The sequence below is a fragment of the Helicoverpa zea genome, chromosome 18, assembly GCF_022581195.2.
Source record: "Helicoverpa zea isolate HzStark_Cry1AcR chromosome 18, ilHelZeax1.1, whole genome shotgun sequence".
Lineage (NCBI taxonomy): Eukaryota > Metazoa > Arthropoda > Insecta > Lepidoptera > Noctuidae > Helicoverpa > Helicoverpa zea.
In genome coordinates this window covers 7,156,769-7,180,541 of record NC_061469.1, presented here as the reverse complement: position 1 = coordinate 7,180,541, position 23,773 = coordinate 7,156,769, and the positions used below count along the sequence as shown (strand labels likewise).

The following is a 23,773-nucleotide window of genomic DNA, read 5'->3' as shown; positions in this document are numbered from 1 at the left end:
ATTTTTTTAGCTGGCTACCCTATTTTGACAGGCCGATGATAACAACTTGTTTTGATACTTTGGTTGGAAAAGTTAAACTATTTTCGATTAGACATTTTTATTTATTTGGTTATATCTATTTTTACTACTACATTGAGACCAAAAGTCTGATATTTAACAGTCTATATGAGTCGACTAGTTTCAAAGTCGGCAATCTGACTTTTAGTATTTTTTTGGTTATGTCAAAAAAACGCCTTACTTGGTGTTAGTTGTCTTTAGGATTCCAAAACTACTTTTGAAATTTTCTTTAATATTCAACAGAACTAATTAGTCATGGTTTTTATATTTCTTTACTAAGAATAAGTCATAAATTAAATATTAATTTTGCAGATTGCCGGATATGAAATTAAGTTATTAAGATAGCCGGGTTTGAAACTGACATATGTGCAGATTGCCATTTTTGATACCAAATACCTGCTTATAAAATCAGGGTTGTCACAATAGCATAAAAATTATGCTGTCTGACTGAAAGTATGGGGGTATATTTAAGGGGACTTATAAATAAAAAATGGGCTCATAAAATCAAACTTTTAATTGCACTTACTTCTTACACAAATTTTAAAAGAATATTATTATATACGGAGATCTGGAACCTCTTCTAACGCCTCATCGCAATAATCAGAAGGTGGTATAGTCGATGCATCAAGCGACTCCTGCTCATCAAAAATATTACAATAATATGACAAAGTTGGAATTTCTTTCCACTCAGCACCAAAATGTTTGCACAACAGCTTCTTCAAATCTGATAATTTATTTATCTTTATTACTAATTTTTTCATTTGCGACATTGTTAGAGTATCACACTTAAGCGCCTTAGAGTTATGGTTACAAACTTTTTCTGGCATTGATATTGGGGTATATCTAAAAAGAATAGAAAATACGTAAGCAGGTAAGTTAGCAGTAAGCACTTCAATAAAACCAAAGTTAACCCAAACAGCATGCCAGCTCGTGACAGCCCTAACTTCAAACTAACCTCAATATTTTAGCTTGGTTTCTTGACCAATTTTCGGGATCTCGTTTGCGTTTTCTTGCAAATTTATTAGTAACAAGGCTGGGGCTTGACTCCATTATAACTTTACACCTTCAATCACTTAATTGTAATTAAAATAACACTAAAAACGTGTTAAAATCTCCGTACAATAATGTGCGAGCGGCCATTACCAACGCTCGCTTCTGATTGGTCGATGACCTAAGATTGCCGTTTTTGAATAAAAACGTATTAAAGAATGCCACATATGATCCTAAGCCAGGATTTTGATTAGATTTTTATATAGCAGATTACCGCTTTTGTTAGGTAGCTTCTAATTCAAGCGGTTTTATTCAAATTTATCTGTGTTACCACATTAATAACTCAATTTTTGAAAAATGCACAGATTGCCGTCTTTGAAACTAGTCGACTCATATATAATAATAACCCATAGATATAATATTACTAAACAAGATTGCGCACGCTCAAAATATATATTTACGAAAATGAACTCTATCCTAACGCAATAAGGTACTAAATTGGTTGCATAATACACAGAGGCAAATCCGAGCCAAGAGGGATAGTTCGAACGGAGGCTGTTTGTCTCTTTCTAACACCTTGCCAGCATAAAAAAAAATGTTGTGATCAAAAGTTTTGTCTTCCCAAAAACAATTGAATCACTTATATTTTTATCTCATTTTAACAATTGTAAGTCAACAAATTAATAACAATTGCATTAATTTATTCGTATTTATTATTAAAACATAAACAACATAAATTTTTATTTTGCTTTTTTTTATTTTCTAGCGGTAACCCTGAACATTCTTGGCGCGTAATCAGCATTTAAAATTTTGTTTATATTTTTTTGTATTAAATCAATTTAAACTATTAAAATGGTGAAAAAGTGTTGCGTTTCTACTTGCAAAAGTAAATCCTATGGTGGTTGCAATATATCGTTCCACAGGTTAGCTAATAATAACATTTTCGTAAACCAAACAACTAGGGTGCCCATGAATTATTGTAACGAGTCAAAATATGGGTGATGGATTTTAAAACTGTTGTACTATTGTTATAGCTTCCCAAAAAATGAAGAAAGGCGACATAAATGGCTCAGCAGTCTATATATGAAGTAGAAATACAAAAAAAACAGTTTGCACTTCGAATCTTCCTGCTTTTTTACTGCTAATTTCCGCTAATTATTAAAAGCCTTTATTAGTATCTTAAGGTCACAAACTGCGTAAGTTAAAACTTCAATACTAATCTGTGTTTAATAATCTTAGCAAATTCGGATTTGTCTCACATAGCTTAATCTCATAGTCACCCTATTAGAAAGGGGCAGACAGCCTCCGTACTAACTGTTTCACTCGGCTCGTTTTTTGGGTTTATATGCGCAGTCCTGTTTACTAATATTATGTCTATGTAATAACCAAACATGTTAGTTACCCTTCAGGTGAGATATCAATAAAACTAAAGTTAGTCAAATATTTTACTTTGGAATTTTTATATGTTTTCTCATTATGCCTGATAGTTGATTGCATATTCATATATTAATGTTTATGTCTAAACTGGGCTCAAATTGGGTTAAAATTGCATGATAACGTTGATTTAACTTTGAAGCTAATTGTCGAAGGAGAATTTTTTTAAACCTGAAATATGATCTTATAAAATATTTTATCTTACAGAATAAATATATAAGGCCTCTATTCATACATTGTCGAGCTCTTCACAACCAATATTTAATTGCAAATGAGACTAATGGAACTCGGGAAATTACTCTCAACCATGAGAAAACAAAGTTTGTATCTGTACTTAAAATACAATAATAGGAATTATTTATAGAATTGAAATTGTGTTTCACTATGAATTATTTTTGTGTAGAAATTCACTGTCTCTGGATATGATGAACAGCCTAATAGAAGCGATTAATTTAAATAAGGACGACAAATCTTTGAGGGCTATAGTGTTAAGTGCTAAAGGGAATGTATTTTCGGCAGGTCATAATTTAAAAGAATTGGTAAGTCATAGAAAAGAAGGCGTACCTCGTACCATAGATAGGTATTACCTCGATGTAAACAACTAGTTATTCAAATAAATAATATACGCCGTCTCCAAGAACTCTAATTCTGATTGATAAAAGAGTTAAGATCAATTAGCTACTACTTACTTAATTTGAAATATTTGAGTACTGTGGCTTTGAAAGTTCTAACTTTATTCATAGTTTCAGTAATTTTAAAGTCTTACTTATGTACTTAGTACATACTGATGCTATCTATGTATATCCTATAAATATGTTGAAAAATTGAAAACATTATAATAACTATAAGATGAACGTTTAAAATAACAGCAACTGTAACGGATGATTTTAATTTATAGCAATCTAATACCGGCGTAGATCAACACAGACTGATATTTAGCAAAGCAAGCGAGCTAATGAAGTCCGTTATACAAAGTCCCGTTCCTGTTATCGCTAAGGTACATAACGTATTTGTATTAATTATTTGTTGCTCTCATTAATATCGTTAACACCATGAATGTGGTGCCTCTCACCACACCTCTTACGGTTCATAACCGTGAACATGGCAGTACCTACTTTAGCGTTGGTGTGTTGCGGGTTCGATTCCCGTACGATTTAAATTCATGCGATTTTATACTTTGTTTGTTAACGTACCCCTTTCAAGCGAATGAACTATACAGCTAAGCAACTGTATCAGACTATATTGTTTATAGTTGCACACAGTTGATTACGATAAAAATCGCTTAATCCACCATAGCGTGAAAGAGAGCAATCATTTAAGAAAATTGCTCAGTGCTAACTTTTCAAATTAATCTGTAATTTCCGTTATAATTATAATCCACACTGTTAATATTAACACAGACCATCAGGGGCCCGATTCTCCTAAGTTAATAATGTCAAAATCGAATAGAAATCGAACCGCAATATGATCGCAATAGCAGTTTTAACCATATCGGGCATTCTGCTACTAATAAAAGACCAATCGTATTCGATTGACATTTGATTGGTGTGCGATTGGTCTGCTATTTTGGTGATTTTGGTCCATACGGTAGTTTGCTGTACAATCATTTTGCAATCGTAAATCATTTGCAGACAAAATGATTCATTATTGAATGACAGAAAAGGATAAAAACGTTTATTTCAAAGAAAAAATTGCGGAATGCCACATACGTTTCAATCGTAATCGAGTCGGGATTGGATCTCAGTCGAATCGAGTCGAACGTAAATCGTATGTTGCTTAAGTAAAATTAGGAGAATCGGGCCCCAGATTCCTAAATGTTCTACTGTTCATATGAATTCTGCTTTCTGGTGTTATCATCGCTTCGTTAACGCAAACAAGGTGCTATAAAATGAACGTTAATGAAATAAAAACAATCGTGGTACCTAGTCATAACACATATCAACCTATTTGTACTTGGTACATAGGTGAATGGCTTCGCAACGGCAGCAGGGTGTCAGCTCGTCGCAACTTGCGATATGATTGTATGTTCAGACACAAGCAAATTCTCCACACCTGGGTAAATAATATGCAGATACATTTTTATCATTTTGACGGAATACATTTATTTCTTATTTTCTACTTTTTAAATTAACGCATTTCAGAGCTAACTTTGGCATATTTTGTTCAACGCCAGGCATAGCTGTTGGAAGGTGTGTTCCAAAATCCAGAGCTACGTATATGCTATTTACAGGTTTGTTTTTTAATTCCCTTTTTGGACTTCACCACAATCGGGTAAAAGTTATCGAGGCAGTGAGTCGTAACGCGTTATCAGTGTAATTTTATGCCTTAAGTGAGCAACGTTAGCCGAGTAGGTAGGGTAACCTAATAACTAATCTAAAAGCCTGCACGTTACCACCGCGTCTTATGAATATTTAGCTCTATATATCTGTACCTCTTCAAAACCGTTAGCTACTTTGTGTAGCGAGAACTCTATCGAAACAAGACTCGTTTCGGCTCACTGAATCAGAAAAGATATTAATTATGCAATTATTGCCTCAATCTTTCAGGTGAACCAATAACCGCTCAAGAGGCTTACGAAAGTGGACTTGTCACAAAAGTAGTACCAGCGAATGAACTTGATAATGAAGTTAATAAAATCATTGAGAAAATTAAACATAAGAGCCGAAGCGTCATTGCTCTTGGCAAAGAATTCTATTACAAACAAATTGACCAAAGTTTGATGGAAGCTTATAAGCTAGGAGAAGATATTATGGTCAAGAACATCAATTCAAACGATGGACAAGAAGGCATTAAGAGTTTTGTTGAGAAACGAAAAGCAATTTGGAGCCACGAGTAGCTGTTATCGCGTATGTTCAAGAACAACACAAATTACTTACGAATAATGTGTATTTTATCTATATAAATTTTCGTGTACTGATAAATGGACGTAAAGATGTGTTCAAAAATTAAAAGCCAATTTTTATTTACACCTAACCTTTATTTGCCACTATCATAATATACTTTAACAAACCGCAAAGCATAAATTATAATGTTAAAGCATACAACATGACATGACACAGGACATTAAAATATTTTTGGCCGATACATCTTACATTATTTACATATTGTAATATTTTACTTTAATCAATCAAGATGGATCACATAACGTGTTATGTTAGTATCTGTATTATTATTCAGTGCACACATATTTCACAAATACAAAAACTTGTAATAATAAACTTATTCACTAAAGGAAAATTTTAAAAAGTTAATGATAAATACATCTAAAGTTAATATAAAGAATAATAATTTACGTTAGATACTCTGCTAGATCCTCCAAAGTAAATGATTCATTATTGTCAGCACTGCATAGTTGTTGTGCATTAGTTAATACTTATGTTGAGAATAACCGGAACAAAATAATATTATTTTTCATTAAGAATACATTAAAACAAACCAAATATTTTCAATGATTTACACTTATTAAATTTAGTTTAAGACACAATGATTATACCGAACGTTACAAATACTACATTATTGCATTTTACATGTAAATATTATGAGAACATGATCAACATTTCTCTTTAGTACTTTCATATTATCAAGAAAAAAAAAGAATTATGTGAAATTTGCTGAAGGACAATATAGGAAAATGATTAAACTATGAATGATTAATATAGATAGACCATTTTATATCTATGTGGGGCCATTTTCACAATATCATTTATATGGCAAGCCAAATAATAAATAACTGCTTCAGCAAAACATTGTGAAAAGAGCCTAGTAGTATTAAAAAGACATTTGTATAATTACATAGAAATTTTCATAGTCTTTTAGGTTTTTGTAGAATGAACAACAACAACCACAAGATGAAAGTTGTCAGTCATTACGGGAATGTTTGTAGTCTGTTCCCAGTGACCGTAAGCCAAATTGATTCTCACTTCTTTGCTAGCTCATTGGAGAGCCAGTCTAGTCCCTCGTACAGGCCCTGCCCTTGTGTCGCACATGTAGCCTGGATGTACCACTGTCAAACAAATGTTCAAGTTAGTCAGTAACTAATGTTAATTAATAATAAGAACTTTGATATCAACTATAGCTATTCAAACAGTATATTTTAATAACATAATAGAATGTTCTAGTATATTACTATACCAATACCAGTAAGTCTGACACCAGTCTAACCAAGGGGTATCAAGTTGCCCGGGTAACTGGGTTGAGGAGGTCAGATAGGCAGTCGCTTCTTGTAAAGCACTGGTACTTAGCTGAATCCGGTTAGACTGGAAGCCGACCCCAACATGATTGGGAAAAAGGCTCGGAGGATGATGATGATTACTATACCAATATCAATCTGGTCTACTTACACGGCGGTTCCTCAAATTATTAAGGTTGAGGGCATTCGTAAGTTCAGCTGCAGTCATAGCATTGGGCATATCTTGCTTGTTGGCAAACACGAGGATCACAGCATCCCTTAGTTCATCTTCCTTTAGCTGAAATCATTGGCACAGAAGTAAAACCAGAAGCAATATAGGTTTATAATTTTTACATTACAAACCACATTGAAATCAACAGATTTGGGGGTGTTTGGTATAAATTGTATTGATGGATTTCTGAAATAATTTGGTGCCTTAACTCTTTTGTATGTTGGAATGCAGACAAAAGGTTCAAGATGTCATTACACAGCTTTAATTCATAGATTTATATGATGATGAAATATCAAAATAAGCTTCCAACCAGAAACAATGTTGAGGACTGGCAATCAACCAAATTCAATCTGATTGTTTAAAAGTAAGACTTGAAACAGGATAAGTGCCCATTACATTGTTAACCCGGCGGGAGTGTGGTGCGCAAAGATTACATAGAGTATGTGGTGGGGTGTAACATACCCCACGGAACAAAACGTCTTTTAACTAAGTATTTCTCCAAAATTGTACAAAATTATTACTAAGTATTATGAATGGGAACCCCTATAATAAAAAAATAAACAAATAAATACATATTTTTAAAACTTTTGTTACTTACTTAGCAGTTGAACAATTTGAGAACTTTTTGGTGACAAAAATTTATTTGCTCTATTAGAATATTCATAAAATCAACCATAATGATTAAAACAAAATAAAAACTTCTAAATTAACAAAAAAATAGATCTTCTTTCAATTAAAAATTAAAAAAACTTATGGAATCAAATGGAATATCTTAGTAAGAGGCCTCGCCATCAGCACAATTTTTGCAAGAAAATATTGCATGTTCTAGGCACAGTGATTTTCTGCAGCTTGCACAGACATGTTTTGTTTTCCGATCTATTTTCCGAGGACAATCCGCACATCCTCGTCATCCCATTCCCACTCGCTGCTAATCGCTTCAAGGTCATCACACACTGCTTGCGTGTACGATTCAAGCTCATGCTCACTGCAATGATCAAATTCTTCGGTAGAACTTGATTCATCTGAAGATTCGGCTAAAACTTCATCAATAATGCTTCTTATACGTCTTTCAACTGCCTCCAGTGTCATTTTTATTCAAAAAATATAAGTATACATGAAAAAATACATACATATAAAAAATACGAAAACAATACGCGAACTATGTGGTGGGGTGTGACCTACCCCACGGACGTTTACGCACTTGCACTCCAACCACCAGCTGGCGTAACACCCAGATCATGCCACTATCCTCTACTGCAACCTCTTACCTCCAGCTACACGAAGCCCCGATATCTAGTTGTAACCAGTTAAAAAAATATACCTAGGTAAACCAATGCCGGGGTATGCTACACCCCACCACACTCCCGCCGGGTTAATAGCTTGTACATAGGTGATAAGAATAATAGTGTGTGATTACCATATTAGCCAGCTCATTTTCGGCTTCTGCTATTCTCTTTGTGTCACTAGAGTCTACGACGAAGATAAGGCCCTGCGTGTTCTGGTAGTAGTGACGCCACAGTGGCCTGATCTTGTCCTGACCGCCGACGTCCCACACAGTAAAGCTGATGTTTTTGTATTCTACTGTCTCTACGTTAAATCCGATCGTCGGTATTGTGGTCACTATCTCTCCCAACTTAAGCTTATAAAGTATAGTTGTTTTTCCAGCGGCATCCAGCCCAACTGCAACAGTGACGTTTGTATAAGTAAGGCAAGAAAACAAAATAACATGAAAACAATGTCGACAGCGTAAAAATGCAAAAATTCAACGCAATCTTCGACCGATGAGCTGTCATGTCACTTACCCATAAGGATACGCATTTGTTTTTTGCCGAAGAGCTTAGTAAAAACACTTGATATTGTCAAACCCATTGTAGATTTCGGTTTTAGATATCAGTACCAACTAATTAAATAACTAAATTCGTAACTTTGAAACGAAAAACACAAATTCTGGGGAAATAAAAATTGATGACCATACGCACGTCAACGTTTCCAATTTTTTTTTTTCCAGTTAGTGACGTTACCGCTTCTTTTTATTGCGTTTAGTTTTCGCCTTATAGCCGACAATTGTTGATTAGAAAAATGATTGGGTAAACAAACTATAATGTACAATACTTTGTTTACTGAAGTACTTGGTGGTTGAACTAAAAACGTAATGATGAATCGTTAGTTTTAAATAATGTTTAATACTTCATTTATGCTTTAGCACTTGCTTGGTACTTGTAGCCACTTTGGTTGCATTCCACTAGACTTAATTCAGGAGTCGCTTCATAATTGCATTTAGTCAGGCAGAAGCAACATTTTTTCGTATTTAGGATTATACCTACTTAGAATTTTAATTTCCTAAATGATACTTCACTTGATTTAATCAGTTGCTAAATAATTTAGTTCGTTGTGAGTGGAACAAGGAATAAGGCTTTTATCAAAAAAAGTGTCTATGGTTTCTATGTGACGCAGAATTTGACATACCCTGTTTGACATTTAATGTTTGACATAACCAACCAATAGGAATCCAAATAGAGTTTTGCTGTCATGCGTCGTCATAGAAACGATTTATTTTAGAAACTTTTCATTTTTTTGGCCGGAATCGACATGGAGATTTACGAAGGTGAGTTTTTAAAATGGTTTTTCCTTCTCATTTACAATTTTCCAACATACCCAGGTGTGTAACTTTAGCGGTATTATTCAATTATATGTAAAAACAAGAACAGGTTCTGAGCGAAGGACCTCTTAGTGAATTCTGTTATGATGACTTGACGCTCCTTACATTCCACAAGGCAAATAATAATTCCTATAACGTTAATTTATTTAAATCTCTAAGCTTCACTACGTAAAGATGGGATATATTATAAACGTTTTAAATCCCTTACAAATATATTACATTAAACCGCCCGCCCTTCTAAATTTATTTACGTGAGATTCGCCTCCGGCTTTGAAGTTTGATATCCGAAGCGAAGCCTTCGTTTCTTTTCTAGTTCTGGTTTAATAAATGTACAAAGCAACGTTTAAACAAAATGTATAAGACCAAATCAAATGAATGGAAGTGAGGAACGAAAAGTCCATATTTCTATGGTCGAACTGCTTGAGACTTCGAAGTTATCAGACACTATCTATTGTAAGGATCTCTCAGTCTTACTAGTTCGAACTTTATCGGCAGCATAAAGTGCTAACCACACACCGCAAGTTTTTGCAGCACTCAGTCAGCAAATCAAGTTCACCTTGCAAGCTACACGAAGTTCTAAATCGTTGTCGTTATTAACTACGAAACGCGATATCCGGGGGCTTCTGACTAAAAATGTAGAATATAAAATTGACAGTTACATCAATTATTAATGCTGTTGCAGTTTCAAGCACATTCGCTTCCATATTTCGTAAAGCTTTGCTGACGAACTTTCATTTTGAAACATGTAGAGTCAGAAAATAGAATCGACGGCGGGGAAAGTGTAGTTAGGTAATTCAGCCAATAACTGGCAATTAACACTGGATCAGAACTAGGTAGGTATATGAAGGGGAAAACAAAAAAACTTGCGTCATTAGGCCTTTGCATCCGAGTTTGCATCTTTGTTTACCGACATCACCTCGTAAATAGTTCTCTCGACATCAATTTAATAAACGCAGCAGTAATTTGTCCAGCACTTCGATTCCCTTGTTTCAATTGTGTTCAATTACGTAATCTTTTAAAACAGCCATAGATAAATATAATAGTTTTAACATAACAATACATAACACCTCAGCTACGTGATGGCAGATCGAGTTGCTATAGCATTTCTAATCGCCGTGGAATAATCCTACATTGTTCTCGTTGAGTATAAGGTGAACAACACGAATATGGCTAGTCCAGTCAGTGTTTCGTACTTGGTCTCTATGGGCAGTAAATATGCAATGGCGCGCAATAGGCCACATTACGTCATGTTTGTGTACACCGATCGGGCTTAAACATCTCTAATTAAACACCGTTTTGTCATTTGTCTGCGAAGTTTTACTCCTTGTAATGAGTCTCCTAGTTCTGATCTTATTAGACACGTCTAAGTATCAAAATATGGTTGTCATTACGATCAGCCTTGCTAGTCTTGGTTTTGCGGTCAATTCTAGTTCTAGGTACTTTGAAAGTATAGGATTTCAATTTCAAATTAATTACGACTACGATTTAATAAGCAGGAAGGCATGTCAGCAGACTTAGATATTTGTTCATCTCATGTGTCAGACGAAATAAGTTCCAATTTCCGTTATATTAAATTACATGACTGTGCAACAAAATACCCATGTAAGATGGTAGAGTTTGCAACAAAATGACGGAATTGTACGTATATCGAGCTGACAATTATCTTCAGCTGAATTCACGTTTCCCAAATCAGGCGATACCTGAAGATACCTCGTATACACTTTTTCCGAAATAATAAGTGTTTGTCGCAGAATTTCAGCAGTTACTTAGTCGTCTTTTATTTCCATAGTAGGCACAACAAAGGACTTACTAAGTGCTTATTATGCATAGTTCTTAATGGTGGTCGGTCGTAATTGCAAACCACGGGTGCCGATCGCGTGTACAACTTGTATAAGTAGTGTTTTATAATACAATATGATTGCTTACGTTATTTTTACGTAACTTACGAATATTGAGAGTCCTAGATTCTTACGAAAACGAAAATATTGCATTTTGCACAGTTTTGTCGTTTGTCTTTTTAGTTGTAGAGGATGCATCTTAAGATTTGTAGATGTGAGTTAAAAACGAGCATCTGCAGCTTTCCCATTATGCTAAAAACAAATAGGAAAATCGTCGACAAGAGCCAGACATCTTTCTTTGAACATAAATCTCACTGATCTAGTGTCATGTTTTAAATTTGCAAAAACATCTTCCTTTCTCCGTGAGAACAGAATTCATGCACAATGCATGTCTTATTATTTTAATACTACATCTTCGTAGACACTATAATTATCATCGGATTCCCCATTTTATTATTTGTCGAACTACAAAATTAGTCTGATATCTAACTTCTCCAAAGGAAATAGTACTATTTCATAACGCTTAGTCTGTGAGAAACGAATGCTTTTTTTAATATGCCAACAGCACTAACTCCTAATAATTTTACGGATAAACTATGAAATAGTAATAACAGACAGTTATTATTTTCATTATATTCTCAAAATTGACATGATTATCTCCAAGAAATGAAAGTTCTCGGAATTGTCAACATCTCCGTGCAAAATGTTCATACTTACAGAATATTATTTATTTGATGTACCAGCCATAATGTGATAAATTGGTGTTAAATGGTGCATGAACCTGTTACGCCTTCTATTTATGGCAATTAACAAGTTTGTCTTGGTTCGTTTTATTGTAAAAGAGTAAATAGGCAACGTTTTCCTGATCATCATTCAGGCTTGTTATATGTTTGAGGGCAAACGTTTCAATGCTATCCTAATTAAACTTAGAGTTCATATAACTGAGGTTACTGAGAGAATATATAATTATGTATCTTGATATCTTCCTTACATTATCGAAAATTCTTCGAAAACTTCGGACCACTTAACAAACTTTTATCATATAATATAAATAGATGAAGAGCTTCGGAATACTTAGAAAATTAATTGATTCCGAAATGGATTGCAGTATGCAAACAATATACTGACTGATTTTGTTATGGCTGTGGAAATTCTTCAAACTTCGACATATTCGCAGTTCCATAGATTGGGATAAAATATAGTTTATATAAATCAGGGATAATGTAGCGTCATAAGGGTGGAAGATTTTCGAATATCCAAACGTACGAATATCCTCATTATTAGCAAGTAATTGTGTAGCCAGGTAGATAATCCAACTCCCACGGACTATATGGAAAACAATTTCTAACAGTAAAACAAACTGTAATCTAAATTGAGTAAAATTTTTCGATCAATACATTTTATCGTCGATCATTTACCGCGTTTATTTTTCATAATCTCACAAATATCATCTAGCTTTGTCTTTGCACAGACGAAACAACTTTCAATTTACTTTCCTATTTTATGCTTTACACTGTAGCATTCAAAACGATTTCATACTTCTGTCAAATTTTCCTATTTTATGCTTTACACTGTAGCATTCAAAACGATTTCATACTTCTGTCAAATTAAAGACTGTGTAGATCTCTATCAAAGTGTTTAGTTAGCCGACCATCAATGGTTGTAGGTTGCGTAAATGTTACAATACGTTTTCAAACCACATTTAGGCTTAGTCATGGTTTGTGAAAATATATCGACAATGGACCGAATTTCATTACTCACAAGTGAAAGTGATAGAATCAGACTAATCTCTAAATTCTTAATCTGTGGTATTGAATGAGATCATATTGTCACTAATAACCTAATCGGATATAAAGCCAAAGGCGTAAGACACGCGCGAACAACAAATATTTTTGTATGTGGGCTCCATGGCGCTCGCCCACTCTAAAGCAGAGTCGATCAGCTTTTTGTATTGTGGTCATCGTTCTTTAATGTACCGAAGGTCATGATACTCGTTTTGAGTGGCTATAAACATATTGCATTCATATCACAATCAAAAGAAAACTCGTTTAAAAGTATGAGAGTTAATTTATGATCTGTATGTTGACATTAAACACATGTGCTGCCAATGAATAATTTTAATGCAGATTTACTCTGAGCTATTGATATTTATTGTTATGATTCGTGGACTAATTTCGCCATCTGTGTGCAGATGAGACTCAATCATTTGCATTTAAGCAAAAGCGATTGAGTCCAGACTCCAATGCGAGTGCTAGCAATTGAAAAATTCTCTCATCGTTCCGCTAATAAACAGTGCAATGACATCGCAATAGCTCTTATCAAATATTATTTAATTATAGATAGAGCACTTCCTTTTCAAATGTTGGCGGAATAAATAAATTGCAAGAATACAGGAAAGAAAAGCAATCGGTAGCAGAAACCCGAAATATTTCTCAAATATCATGAAATGGTTTAAATAACTGATCTCTGTTTAAATATCTGACCGATCGTAATTTCCATGAATATTGTAAATAGGCCTGATAATGATTCTAGCAAAGAGGTTCATACCCACTATTCCTAAAAATCGAGCTTGCGGTCTACTTTACGCAAATAAAAAAAGCAAGTCGATGTCGATCAATAGGAAATTAGCATCATCAATCATGCATTCCCTTCTTATGACCGACATTCCCTTCCGTGAACCGTATCTATACTCATTCTTTAATACTCAGAAGTACTTATTTTTATAGCCACTAATGTAATGTAAAAATATCAAATCAAGGTTACATTTTCCATGATGTCGTGGAAAAATCTTATCTATGTGGCGCTTCAAGTTTGTATATCATCAATCTGATGGAAATGGCTGTGAAATTAGCGTGTCATGTCATAATATGTATTTTGAGTACCTACACCTGAAATGTAGATTTCTGCTTTCGTAAATTTTCCAGAGTATAACCAAATGGTATGCCGATGGTTGTGTAAAAGAACACATTTTGATCATTTATTATTCATAATTTATTAAGATCAAAAGTCAACAGTCATTATTTGTACCTGTATGTAACCTATGCATGTAATTCGTTGACAGGCGATCTAGTCAGTTTACCTCAGTTGACATCTCATTCACGTAACATTTTGAAGTTAAATGCATTTGCCGACTCTTGTCATGTTTCGATCTCTAATCGAATATTTATTGCAACAAATACAATGCAGCTTGTCACTTCGCAAATAGAAGTCACGTCTTAACCATTACCAGCATGTTTGCGAGTCATCTGTACACGAAAGCATGATAAACTTAACGTGTATCTATTTCTCTTTGTCAGGCAATTTGTTCAGATGAGACCATTTCGTTTCAACGGCCACTTTCCTCGTCGATAAAAAGTTTTATAACGAACTTAAATACCTATGAGCTATAGTTAACGAAATAAACGTTGCTTTAATTTTCTTATAAAAACAGCAGCCCACACACATTTTCGGACACCTGTTGCATTGACTATATGCGAGTAAATTAATTCTGTTACGACATCATTCGTGTTAACTTTGCCATGCCCTTCAATATGAGCTCAGCTTGTATCGTCATATCTGCCAACATCGACACTTAACTTATATCTAAGCTCCATCCTGTCCAGATAGTCGTATAAAGTATTACATTCAATGCAGCTAACCTTGGGCTATGTAAATATCAGTGACTTGTTAACTTATTAAGTGTATATTGTTTACTATAAAAAAAAAAATATATATATACATTTACAAATCCTATAGGTAAACATTGTGTAACGTAGTAAACTAACTGATCTTTCTGATATACTGCATATCAATAGAGACAATATTTTATGCGCACGACAAGTTATACAATCACTTGACGCCTTCTTGAAGTTGAAGCAAGATGCAAAGATAAAACGTGTCGTCGATTTTCGTTATAACATGCAGTGTTGGAACTCTGGCATTGCTCTATCATGAATAAACTATGCGACTTCTAAGAATGGAGTCAACTAAAATAAGGTTTCTATATTTAATCCAGTTGCTACTTTCGCAGTGATCCTTGTCAATCTAACCGTCTTATTTTTAACATGTATTATATAACGAGTGTTAACGAAAGTCTTATCGGCTTCGGGTTCGTTGTGAAACGAGTCTATTGTTTTATTCGTCGGGAGTAAGATTCGTGCGTGTGAGTCAGTTACGTCAGTTCCTTGTTTTAGTGTCAAATGACAGTAATGGTTCATAAACAGGTTCAGTGAGGACTACTCGTATAACGACGAGTTCTCGTTTCGGCCATGTGAATCAACTGAATGGCTCGTTTTGGGCACATGTTCCCGTTCTTTGTGCAACCGTATGAAATCATACTTTTATCAAAACGGGATATTCTTTTGCGTGTTTTAGTTTTCTTGACAAATAATTGTAGGCTGCCTATTTATGCTATGTACGCTATTTATGTTTAAAAAATGTATTTCTTAGCTAACTTTATTGCCAAGTTTAGCATTTTGTTCCGTTGAATTCCTCTGCCTACGTATTTAATAAAATTCACTGTGACATTTAGCGTTATGTGTCCAAGCATGATCGTATCTCAGTTTAAAATTGTACATTCATATTATGTTACACGTCCGAATGGCTTGATTCACTCGGTTGCAGACTTGCCTGATGTCTAATGTATGTAATCAAATCTCTTGGATTGGACTTTTCAATACTTGATTTATACAAGCCAAAGAGACTGTAATTTTTACATGTAAATCACGCAAAAAATTTGATACACCTCTTATAAGTTATGACTTAAGAGATAACAAGATTGTTAATTGATGTCTGATGCATTTAGGAACTGGTATCTTGTATCTTGCTTTCTAATTTTAAATGATTCGCATGTTTACAGACTGTGCCTCTTACTTTTTTGTGATTAGTACGACCGTCGCATCCGAGGCTTCCAAAAATGTGGATATGTCAGGATGCGCAACCAAGTGTGAGACAGCGGTTGGACGCGCACCATTGCGTGCGATTGTTCGAGCATTATGCTCTCAGAAATCGGCAATGAATTTATTATACTCTCTCCCTCCTTTTCTCTCGTCAAGCCTGGCGCGGTTGACCTATTCCGTGGTCCACCAACCATGCTACAATAATAACCTATTATCATTCCTACTTTGGTTAAGCCGATTTGATATAAAACTTCTTCATTCGAATAATCTGAAGTTGAAGGATATAAATTCATCGCACCATGTGAAAGGATCATTTACCGCACCATGTGAAAGGATTTTTGGCAAAACATCTTTAATTCTTTTTTTTGGGTCGTCAGAAACCAAACTCTGTAACGCTTATGTAAGTATAACCAGAAGAATGCAATAGAGCAATTATTCATGCCCTATACACTACTACACATTTCATCGTTAACCAATTGAGTATCATGTCGAATGTGGTTTGTAAATTGTTTTACAGTGTGAACGTTATTTCGCAAGTGGCACTCCTCGTCGGTCGGATGAAGTAAACCCAAACAAACACTGAATATGCTAACTGTGTCACAACTATGTATGATTCGTTTACGACTTAGCATATTTCACGGAATAAACAACCATGTTTGTTTTGCGAAATGGGAGTCTGGGCAAACAAGCCGTGCGTAGAGAATGTAATCGACAAAAAGCTTTGACATGGTATGCTACATTTTAAAGAAATTACGAGTGTATTCTGCAAAGGGTCAATGTAACTCGTTAACAGGCCAGAATGACGCAAGCTGAATTTGTCTAGTCACGCGTCCTCTTCATTGTACCAATAATAAATTCGTTATAATGTGCCTAAAATAAGGAAGCAATTTTCAACAGGACCAATTTAGTCGGTGGTTCAAAGAGGATGCATTATGTTTCCGTTAACGACGTCGCATCTAAAGTCGTCGTCGTAATTACGGACAGGAGTCTTTAAAACAAAAGTATTCTTCGCTTAGTGTCAATAACTATAGAAAACATTTTTTAAATTACATCCTGAATCTCTGATTTATTTATTAAATGAGTTATCTTTTATAAAAAAAAATATATTGCAAGGTTCCCACAAATCTTACTAGGTACGGTATTCTTCCCATATGAGCTTCGAATCCTTTTTTTTCCACGTCTTTTGTCCTTCTTTCCCTACCCGAACAACTCGATATCTTTTTTTCATTCGCACCCCATAGTGATTTATACGTAGTCCAAGACCATTATCCCGATTTGAATCGTCGCTCTTCCCGAAAGTGCCATTCGTTAAATTCCATTTTTAAAAAGAAGTCGGCGGATACGTTGCCTCCGGTGTTGTCAGCGCTGTGTCGCCTGTATATCCAAATATTGCTAACGAGTTCCATACATTTCTCCGGTTGATTGAATTCCGACGGAAATGGGATTCTGTAAACGGAAGGGGACTCAAAGTTTGTCAATTTTTGTGTCAGTATAGCGTATACCGGTCAAGCTCTCTATTATTCTTGTGTGTTGCGCGTGCGCCGCTGCGTGTTTAGTTGCGTTCGCAGCACGACCAAGAATAGGCGTCACAGTGATGGTTCCCGCCTGAAAGTTTTATCTTGTTTGCTCGGTGGTTGTACCGTTCCATACTCGTGAGCGGTCAGCAAGTTGTGTAACTCCATTGTGTTTTTCTTTGAATTGGTACGCCTATCACTGCATATTATCTTATATGGAAGAAATAATTTTCAAGATTTCAGTACTCCGCTCGATCCCGAGTCGTAAACCTGTGCGCGTAATTTATATTTAATTTAGATATTTAACACGTTATCACCTGACATGACGTGAGACTTTATATCGATAGTGAGTGAGATAAGTTAAAAGATAACCAAAAATGGGCAATGGATGTGTTTGTTTTGGCAAAAAATCGGTTTCACACATGAGGTTATGAGTGTTTTTTTTTCTGCAGTTGGGATTTTATGCGTGTTACAAAAAACATTAAGTGAAGAGTTTCGTGTTTAAACGTAATATACGTATGAGTGATGCGTCTGCGCGGCGATGCAAGTGTTGCGTTAGGACTATTTTCGTAGCACGGAAATAAGAGCGGCAAAAGGAGCAAAAAGTCGAGATCGTCTGAAAAACTTTAGGACGTAGTGTCGAATGTATTTCTGTCGGTTGTAAACCGATGTCTACAACACTTGTGGAAAGAATTAAGCATTGTAAGAAGTATTCCCTAAAATGAAGAAGAGGACTTTATCAAAGCTCAAGTCGATATTTGGCTCCAAGAAAGGTAAATATTGTTTTTATTTCAAGTTTAAGCACAGATTACTATAATGGCTTAACAGTTAGGTAATAATATTTTTTATTTCTTAAATAACTTCATTTTAAGCCATTGACTATCATTGACTAAAATATGTCGATAAACTCGTCCTAATAAATAATTCGTGCTTTGCAAAAATGAAATACATGCAACAATTGCAATCATCGTTCGATCCATAAATATTCATTCAATTGTATCAATTGCTTTTTTCCTAATTTTGTTTTAAATTTCTAATTACGTTCTCTAAATTCATAGTGAATGATCATTGGATTGTATTTTCACGTTAATTATAAGTTATCGTTGTATGTTTAATTGTGCCGTTCGCATATTGACTGGTCTGAACGCTTAAAGAGTAACTCGAAATAGTGTCAGCCGGCATTTCTTTGCGCAAGTACGCAGCTGGAGCAACTGTCACATTTTTTTATTGCATTCATTGTGACCCTGTTCGCGATGTACAGCTGCTGCTCTTTGATTTTTACAACAAACGAGCCGATGCTATTATAAAAAGCCTGGTAATATCTTGAACTGGTAGGGTGAGAGATGGGCGGTGCATTTAATGATTTTGTAACGGTCGCTCAGCCTCAACTTTGCCCTTTTCTTTGCTTCACTTGGGAAGTTTACTAGCTTTTATTAGATGACATACTTGCTCACCTAATGTCAATGAACACAAATTCAATACTGTTCTTACTTATCTGTCATTTCAGTTTAAAATTACCCGAAGTTGTTTATAATAGTTACTCTTGACGTCATTTGATCTTTGATAAGTAACAAAAACCCGAGTACATTATTACTCGTAAATGAAACAAGTTTTAAAAATATTCTTGTTTAACCACAATATTGAAAGGAACGACGATGATAAAAACAAATTAAATTAACTCATTCGTTGAAAAAACCTTGAACACAACCAGTGACTTACCACATGTAGGTACTATTGGTCTAGGCATAAAACAATACTGATAAGCACGTGGTGCTCGTACTGTGAATACTGAAACCAACTGCTTACTGTGTGTTTTAAGTTCAGTGCTTAAGATAATGTTCTCAGTGTTGCTTGTTTGTGTGGATATTACCGCGGTTTAACATTTTATTCATCATGCTTTGCGGTTTTAGGATTCGCCGCAAAAAAAGTAAGTTTTCCGCTCACTATTTGCATGTTTTGTCAATTTGGTGTATTTATTTTGTGATGAAACGGCAGGCAGTCAGTCTAAACAATATAATTACTTTTTAATGGCTTCTCAACGTTATTATTATAATCAAGGAACAAGTTTATGTTGTGTGTCTTTTGTTAGGTATATTGATTAGTTTGTTGGTCATTAATCACTTTTAACTCTGACATCTACCGTCTTAATAGTAGGACGACTGTGATAAATACGGTCGCAGGTTCCTATTGTCTGACTTGGTCTACGTTAGCTTCCGTGGGAGTTTCAGTAAGCGCATTTTCCTCGACAAATTGTTTGATATGATCTAGCTAGCTGATAGCTCCCGTTTCTTTGGGATTGTCTCCAAGCACATTTCACACCATGTAACTGGTCGTTTGTCCCCGACGAGATCACTTTCTTAATTATTGAGATAACTCTTCAATGCCCCTATTAAGATGAAATCTATTAATTTATCTTTAAGTTGTATAGAAGCATGACACCAACAATACATTGCTGCGACTTTTCTTACAGGCTATGAGTAATAATAACTATTCATTATGGCTATTATAAATTGTATAGGTAGCTACAATACGTCTCTCAGGTTGGCCGGTCAAATGTCAGTTGACACTACGTCATCCCATTGTATTGTTTTAATTTTGAAAATCTTATTATTTACTTCTCCCGTTGTTGTACAAGCTACAATAAGGCGTAATGAATTAACATTCAATAAAATTCAATTGCTAAAAGTTATGTTCATCAGGCAGATACGGCGCGTTGATCCAATGAGTCTGCTCGAAGTCTTCGTGCACATAGTTCGATAAAACGCGATTGTGAAATCTCAATTCGGAACATAATATTTGCGCCGCGACGCGACGATATCACCGCATTCGAACAATTCCGACAAGATATTTGAGATCACGATATTAGTTTTCATCAGCGTCTTATGATACGGAATCGGAGCAATGAACAACGCAACGGCGCCACACGCCGTGAAGATACAGATTTCTATTTGTTTATTGATGCAATAACTTCAGATAGACCTATCATTAATTATACTTTCACTGATTGCTCTTAATTTGTAGCTGTCCAGCTCTGAAAAAATATATAATATGAAAGGCCACATGTAACACCTCGATTTCTTTAAAAGCTGCTTGATTGACGGAAGATGCATTACATTTGACACAGGGACCTAAAAAGCGTAAACAACTCGCTGAACTCAATGAAGATATATATTACTCTAATTTGGAGATTTCTTCAAAACGTCGTATGGCCGAACTTGCTTGACCTTTATTTACGTAAGAGGCGTGAACGAACCGAGTAAACTCCCATACGTTATCTCGCACAGGTACGTCCAGTTGTTTGCATACGGTCATTCTCACGACTACAATATAACCTTTCGTATGAAAGTGTCTGATATTTCTAAAGCTTCGCTTGTAATATTTCTTTCATGTAACTTGCCGGTCACTTTCGTTCCCATGTCAAGCAAGTTCGTGAGTCGCTGCAAATTGATGAACAATGCGTGGATGGGAACTTAACAAACTGGACTACCAGTCTATTTGGATCACGAAGCTATCATTAATACGAAACCCGTTTTGTAGTCTCAGTATGTAATCGAAAAAATCTGCAATCTGTAATATCCCTCTTTGTCGTTTCCAATTGAGATTTTCGTCTTCACAAGTGGACGACCATTAATCATGAATTCTCTTCGGGTATCACAATATTTTCCAAAGTTGGACGAGCCAGTAGGTGTAAATTATCACGTCATGACACGATAATTTTGATCGAAGCTATAATGGTAAAAAGTATATTTCTCCATGTAAGTAATCTTCGACCGCAATGTTTGCTCAGATAGGAAGTAATTTCGTGCTTTATTGCATTCTTCACGCGATTTGTGGCTCATAATTAAAGTTCATAGCACAGACACGCTTTCTTCTCTAATGAAAATTATTACATCACACAACAATTTTGTCTCTTACAGCCAAAATTTCATAATTTTCGTAAATCAGTTTTTTCATGTGTTAATAGATTCATCATAAATATTGGCTTTAGTTTAATATTTTATTCTGTTGAACGTTATCCGGCTGGTTGATATGGCTGGAATATTAATGAATTTGTTTTACCAATTCTAAAATACGTGCTAACTTATGGACATCTTTACTGACGAATATACCAAGATTTTCAATAAGAACAATCCAGCACAAGATAATTAAGCATGTTGTAGGTAAAGTGCGTTTTTACGTAGCAGGCTACATGCCTTTGGTTCGTCTGGATGCACTATAAAGTTAATTAGTGGTTATCCAACATTCTATTTAAAGATGGCGCACAGCAATCCGGATCTATTTCTGGAAATCTTATATCTTACGCATATTGCTTTACACTGAACTTGAAAGCATTCAACTTTTACTAAGACGATGCCCCCCATAGGAGCACCTCCGGATTTCGTGCATAAAATTCTGTGCCAGGCACTGACAAGCACCTGTCACCCTAACCCTCACTCGACACGTTCGCTACCTATGTTCTACCCTCCTATAAATGCAACTTATTGGCCGCTTACGGACTCTAATTGGTGTTTCATTACCAGGGAATCTAAACATTCACAATTTATTTCTAGGATCTTTCCCTAATGCTTAAACGGCGAACCACCGTGGTAATCAATTTAATTTATGATCTCTTTAACATGACTTGTTATCAAAAATGTGATTAGGGTTGTTAGCAACTTAATACAAAATCAAACAATTTATGTGATCTGGTTCCTCCTCCGTCGCGATAGTGGAAGGTATTCAGGTCGGCTCGCGCCGTGCTTGCAATAGGGTAGTGTCCAGGGTCGAAATAATGAAATAATATTTAGTCCGCTTTTTAGATAATCAAAAAATATTGGATACGTATTTTTTCTTTTTTTAATTAAACATAAAATGACAAAGATAATACACTTCAAAAATTAGGAGTGGGGGCCTTTTACGTCACAGTGTCCTGAAAATTGTAGCAACTTGTGACGTCACACTCAACTTTAACACGCTATATCTTAACAAGTTCTGATCCAATTTAAAAAAGAAAAAATACGTATCGCTTAATTTTGGACAATCTACAAGACGGACTAATTATTATTTTTTAGGAAACTAGCCTATTATATTTGCCGTACAAGATATGGTAGATTAGCTTGACATTTTATACATAACGTAAAGTCTATTTTAGGAAAACTATGCATAGTGCTGCGGTGTATTTAACTGGCATACTTATCATTGTTCCTGTTTTCCCATGCAGTTTGATTCATCGCTGTAAACGCTATTTTATTCACAGCTGCAAATGTAGTTCTACCGCATTCCTTATCGAAGTTCATCAGTTGCTTTCCGCTCATTACTTGCACTGAATCCTTTGATGTAGTACGTGTGTGTACGGCCGTACGCCGGCAGACAGCGGTCCGCTTGTTAACAGCCCCAACGTTAAATGAAACCTGTATCAATTTGTGTTCATGGCACGCGTCACTTCATGTACCGTGTACCGCATATAGGATTTACGCTCTTTAATATTGGGAACAGCGAACATATTCTCGGAAAGGTTAAAATTGGTGAATTCCCTCGACAGTCTCTGAATTTTAAGTATACGTATTTTTTGCTTATTTAACCTTGGAATTGAGGATGCTAAGTTTTAACGTCTGTGATGTTGTGCTGTATTTACAAATGTAGAATCATTTATAAAGGTACTATTACTTATTTATCTTCATAATTGCCTGTTTTTGTTTATGCACGACGAGCTCTTGAGACTAAAGTTAATTAGCATTTATATTAATACATATCTATTAAAATAAAGTTTGAACTGTAAAGATGAGTGTGCTCTTTTAAAGAACCTTCTCATAGACCGACCCATTGGTGCCAAAAATAAATTAGTTGAATCGGGCCGCAGTCGTCCGGTTCCTCCTAAATTATCGAGATGTTCCTATTTTAAACTAGAGAACTGTTTTACCGAGACCGACTTAAGTCAATTAGTAGTCGAGTCATGCGTGCTACTTGAATGCCCTCGAACGGGATGCGCCTGCGCTGCTGCGAGTTCAGCCACCCGGCCGCAACC

General features: G+C 35.2%; 4 protein-coding genes across 8 annotated transcripts in view; 2 read left to right on the top strand and 2 right to left on the bottom strand.

Moving 5' to 3' along the window:
• Nucleotides 1-25: 25 nt before the first annotated feature.
• Nucleotides 26-5,432, top strand: LOC124639230 (enoyl-CoA hydratase domain-containing protein 3, mitochondrial). Its single transcript, XM_047176502.1, has 8 exons — nucleotides 26-166; nucleotides 2,423-2,456; nucleotides 2,689-2,801; nucleotides 2,885-3,020; nucleotides 3,380-3,478; nucleotides 4,446-4,537; nucleotides 4,623-4,711; nucleotides 5,028-5,432. The coding sequence occupies exons 2-8, from the start codon at nucleotides 2,439-2,441 to the stop codon at nucleotides 5,315-5,317; spliced, it is 837 nt and encodes a 278-aa protein (XP_047032458.1). The 5' UTR covers nucleotides 26-166; nucleotides 2,423-2,438; the 3' UTR covers nucleotides 5,318-5,432.
• On the bottom strand, nucleotides 554-1,441 carry LOC124639233. Its single transcript, XM_047176506.1, has 2 exons — nucleotides 1,013-1,441; nucleotides 554-900 (listed from the first exon to the last, which is right to left on the bottom strand). The coding sequence occupies exons 1-2, from the start codon at nucleotides 1,105-1,107 to the stop codon at nucleotides 612-614; spliced, it is 384 nt and encodes a 127-aa protein (XP_047032462.1). The 5' UTR covers nucleotides 1,108-1,441; the 3' UTR covers nucleotides 554-611.
• A 5-nt stretch (nucleotides 5,433-5,437) lies between the features above and the next one.
• On the bottom strand, nucleotides 5,438-8,899 carry LOC124639231 (ADP-ribosylation factor 2). Its single transcript, XM_047176504.1, has 4 exons — nucleotides 8,684-8,899; nucleotides 8,299-8,561; nucleotides 6,822-6,947; nucleotides 5,438-6,484 (listed from the first exon to the last, which is right to left on the bottom strand). The coding sequence occupies exons 1-4, from the start codon at nucleotides 8,748-8,750 to the stop codon at nucleotides 6,398-6,400; spliced, it is 543 nt and encodes a 180-aa protein (XP_047032460.1). The 5' UTR covers nucleotides 8,751-8,899; the 3' UTR covers nucleotides 5,438-6,397.
• Nucleotides 8,900-9,358: 459 nt separating this feature from the next.
• The window catches only part of LOC124638725 (uncharacterized protein DDB_G0287625), a 28,603-nt gene continuing 14,188 nt past the window's right edge, over nucleotides 9,359-23,773 (top strand). Inside the window, exon 1 of one of the 5 annotated variants that reach the window (XM_047175775.1) lies at nucleotides 9,359-9,486. In XM_047175775.1, coding sequence (XP_047031731.1) covers nucleotides 9,471-9,486 — 16 coding nt within the window. In that variant the 5' untranslated portion in view covers nucleotides 9,359-9,470. Of the gene's footprint in view, nucleotides 9,487-17,795; nucleotides 18,543-19,616; nucleotides 19,697-23,773 lie in introns of those variants that run through there. The other 4 variants (XM_047175771.1, XM_047175774.1, XM_047175772.1 and 1 more) reach the window with 4 other exon arrangements.

Coding starts and splice junctions, on each gene's coding strand:
- LOC124639233 (XM_047176506.1), bottom strand. CDS start 1,107: ATGGAGTCAAGCCCCAGCCTTGTTACTAATAAATTTGCAAGAAAACGC. Junction 901..1,012: donor AACCAAGCTAAAATATTGAG/GTTAGTTTGAAG, acceptor TATTCTTTTTAG/ATATACCCCAATATCAATGC.
- LOC124639230 (XM_047176502.1), top strand. Junction 2,802..2,884: donor CTCAACCATGAGAAAACAAA/GTTTGTATCTGT, acceptor ATTTTTGTGTAG/AAATTCACTGTCTCTGGATA. Junction 4,712..5,027: donor TACGTATATGCTATTTACAG/GTTTGTTTTTTA, acceptor TCAATCTTTCAG/GTGAACCAATAACCGCTCAA.
- LOC124639231 (XM_047176504.1), bottom strand. CDS start 8,750: ATGGGTTTGACAATATCAAGTGTTTTTACTAAGCTCTTCGGCAAAAAA. Junction 8,562..8,683: donor ACAAATGCGTATCCTTATGG/GTAAGTGACATG, acceptor TCACTGTTGCAG/TTGGGCTGGATGCCGCTGGA. Junction 6,948..8,298: donor AAAATGAGCTGGCTAATATG/GTAATCACACAC, acceptor CAATGATTTCAG/CTAAAGGAAGATGAACTAAG.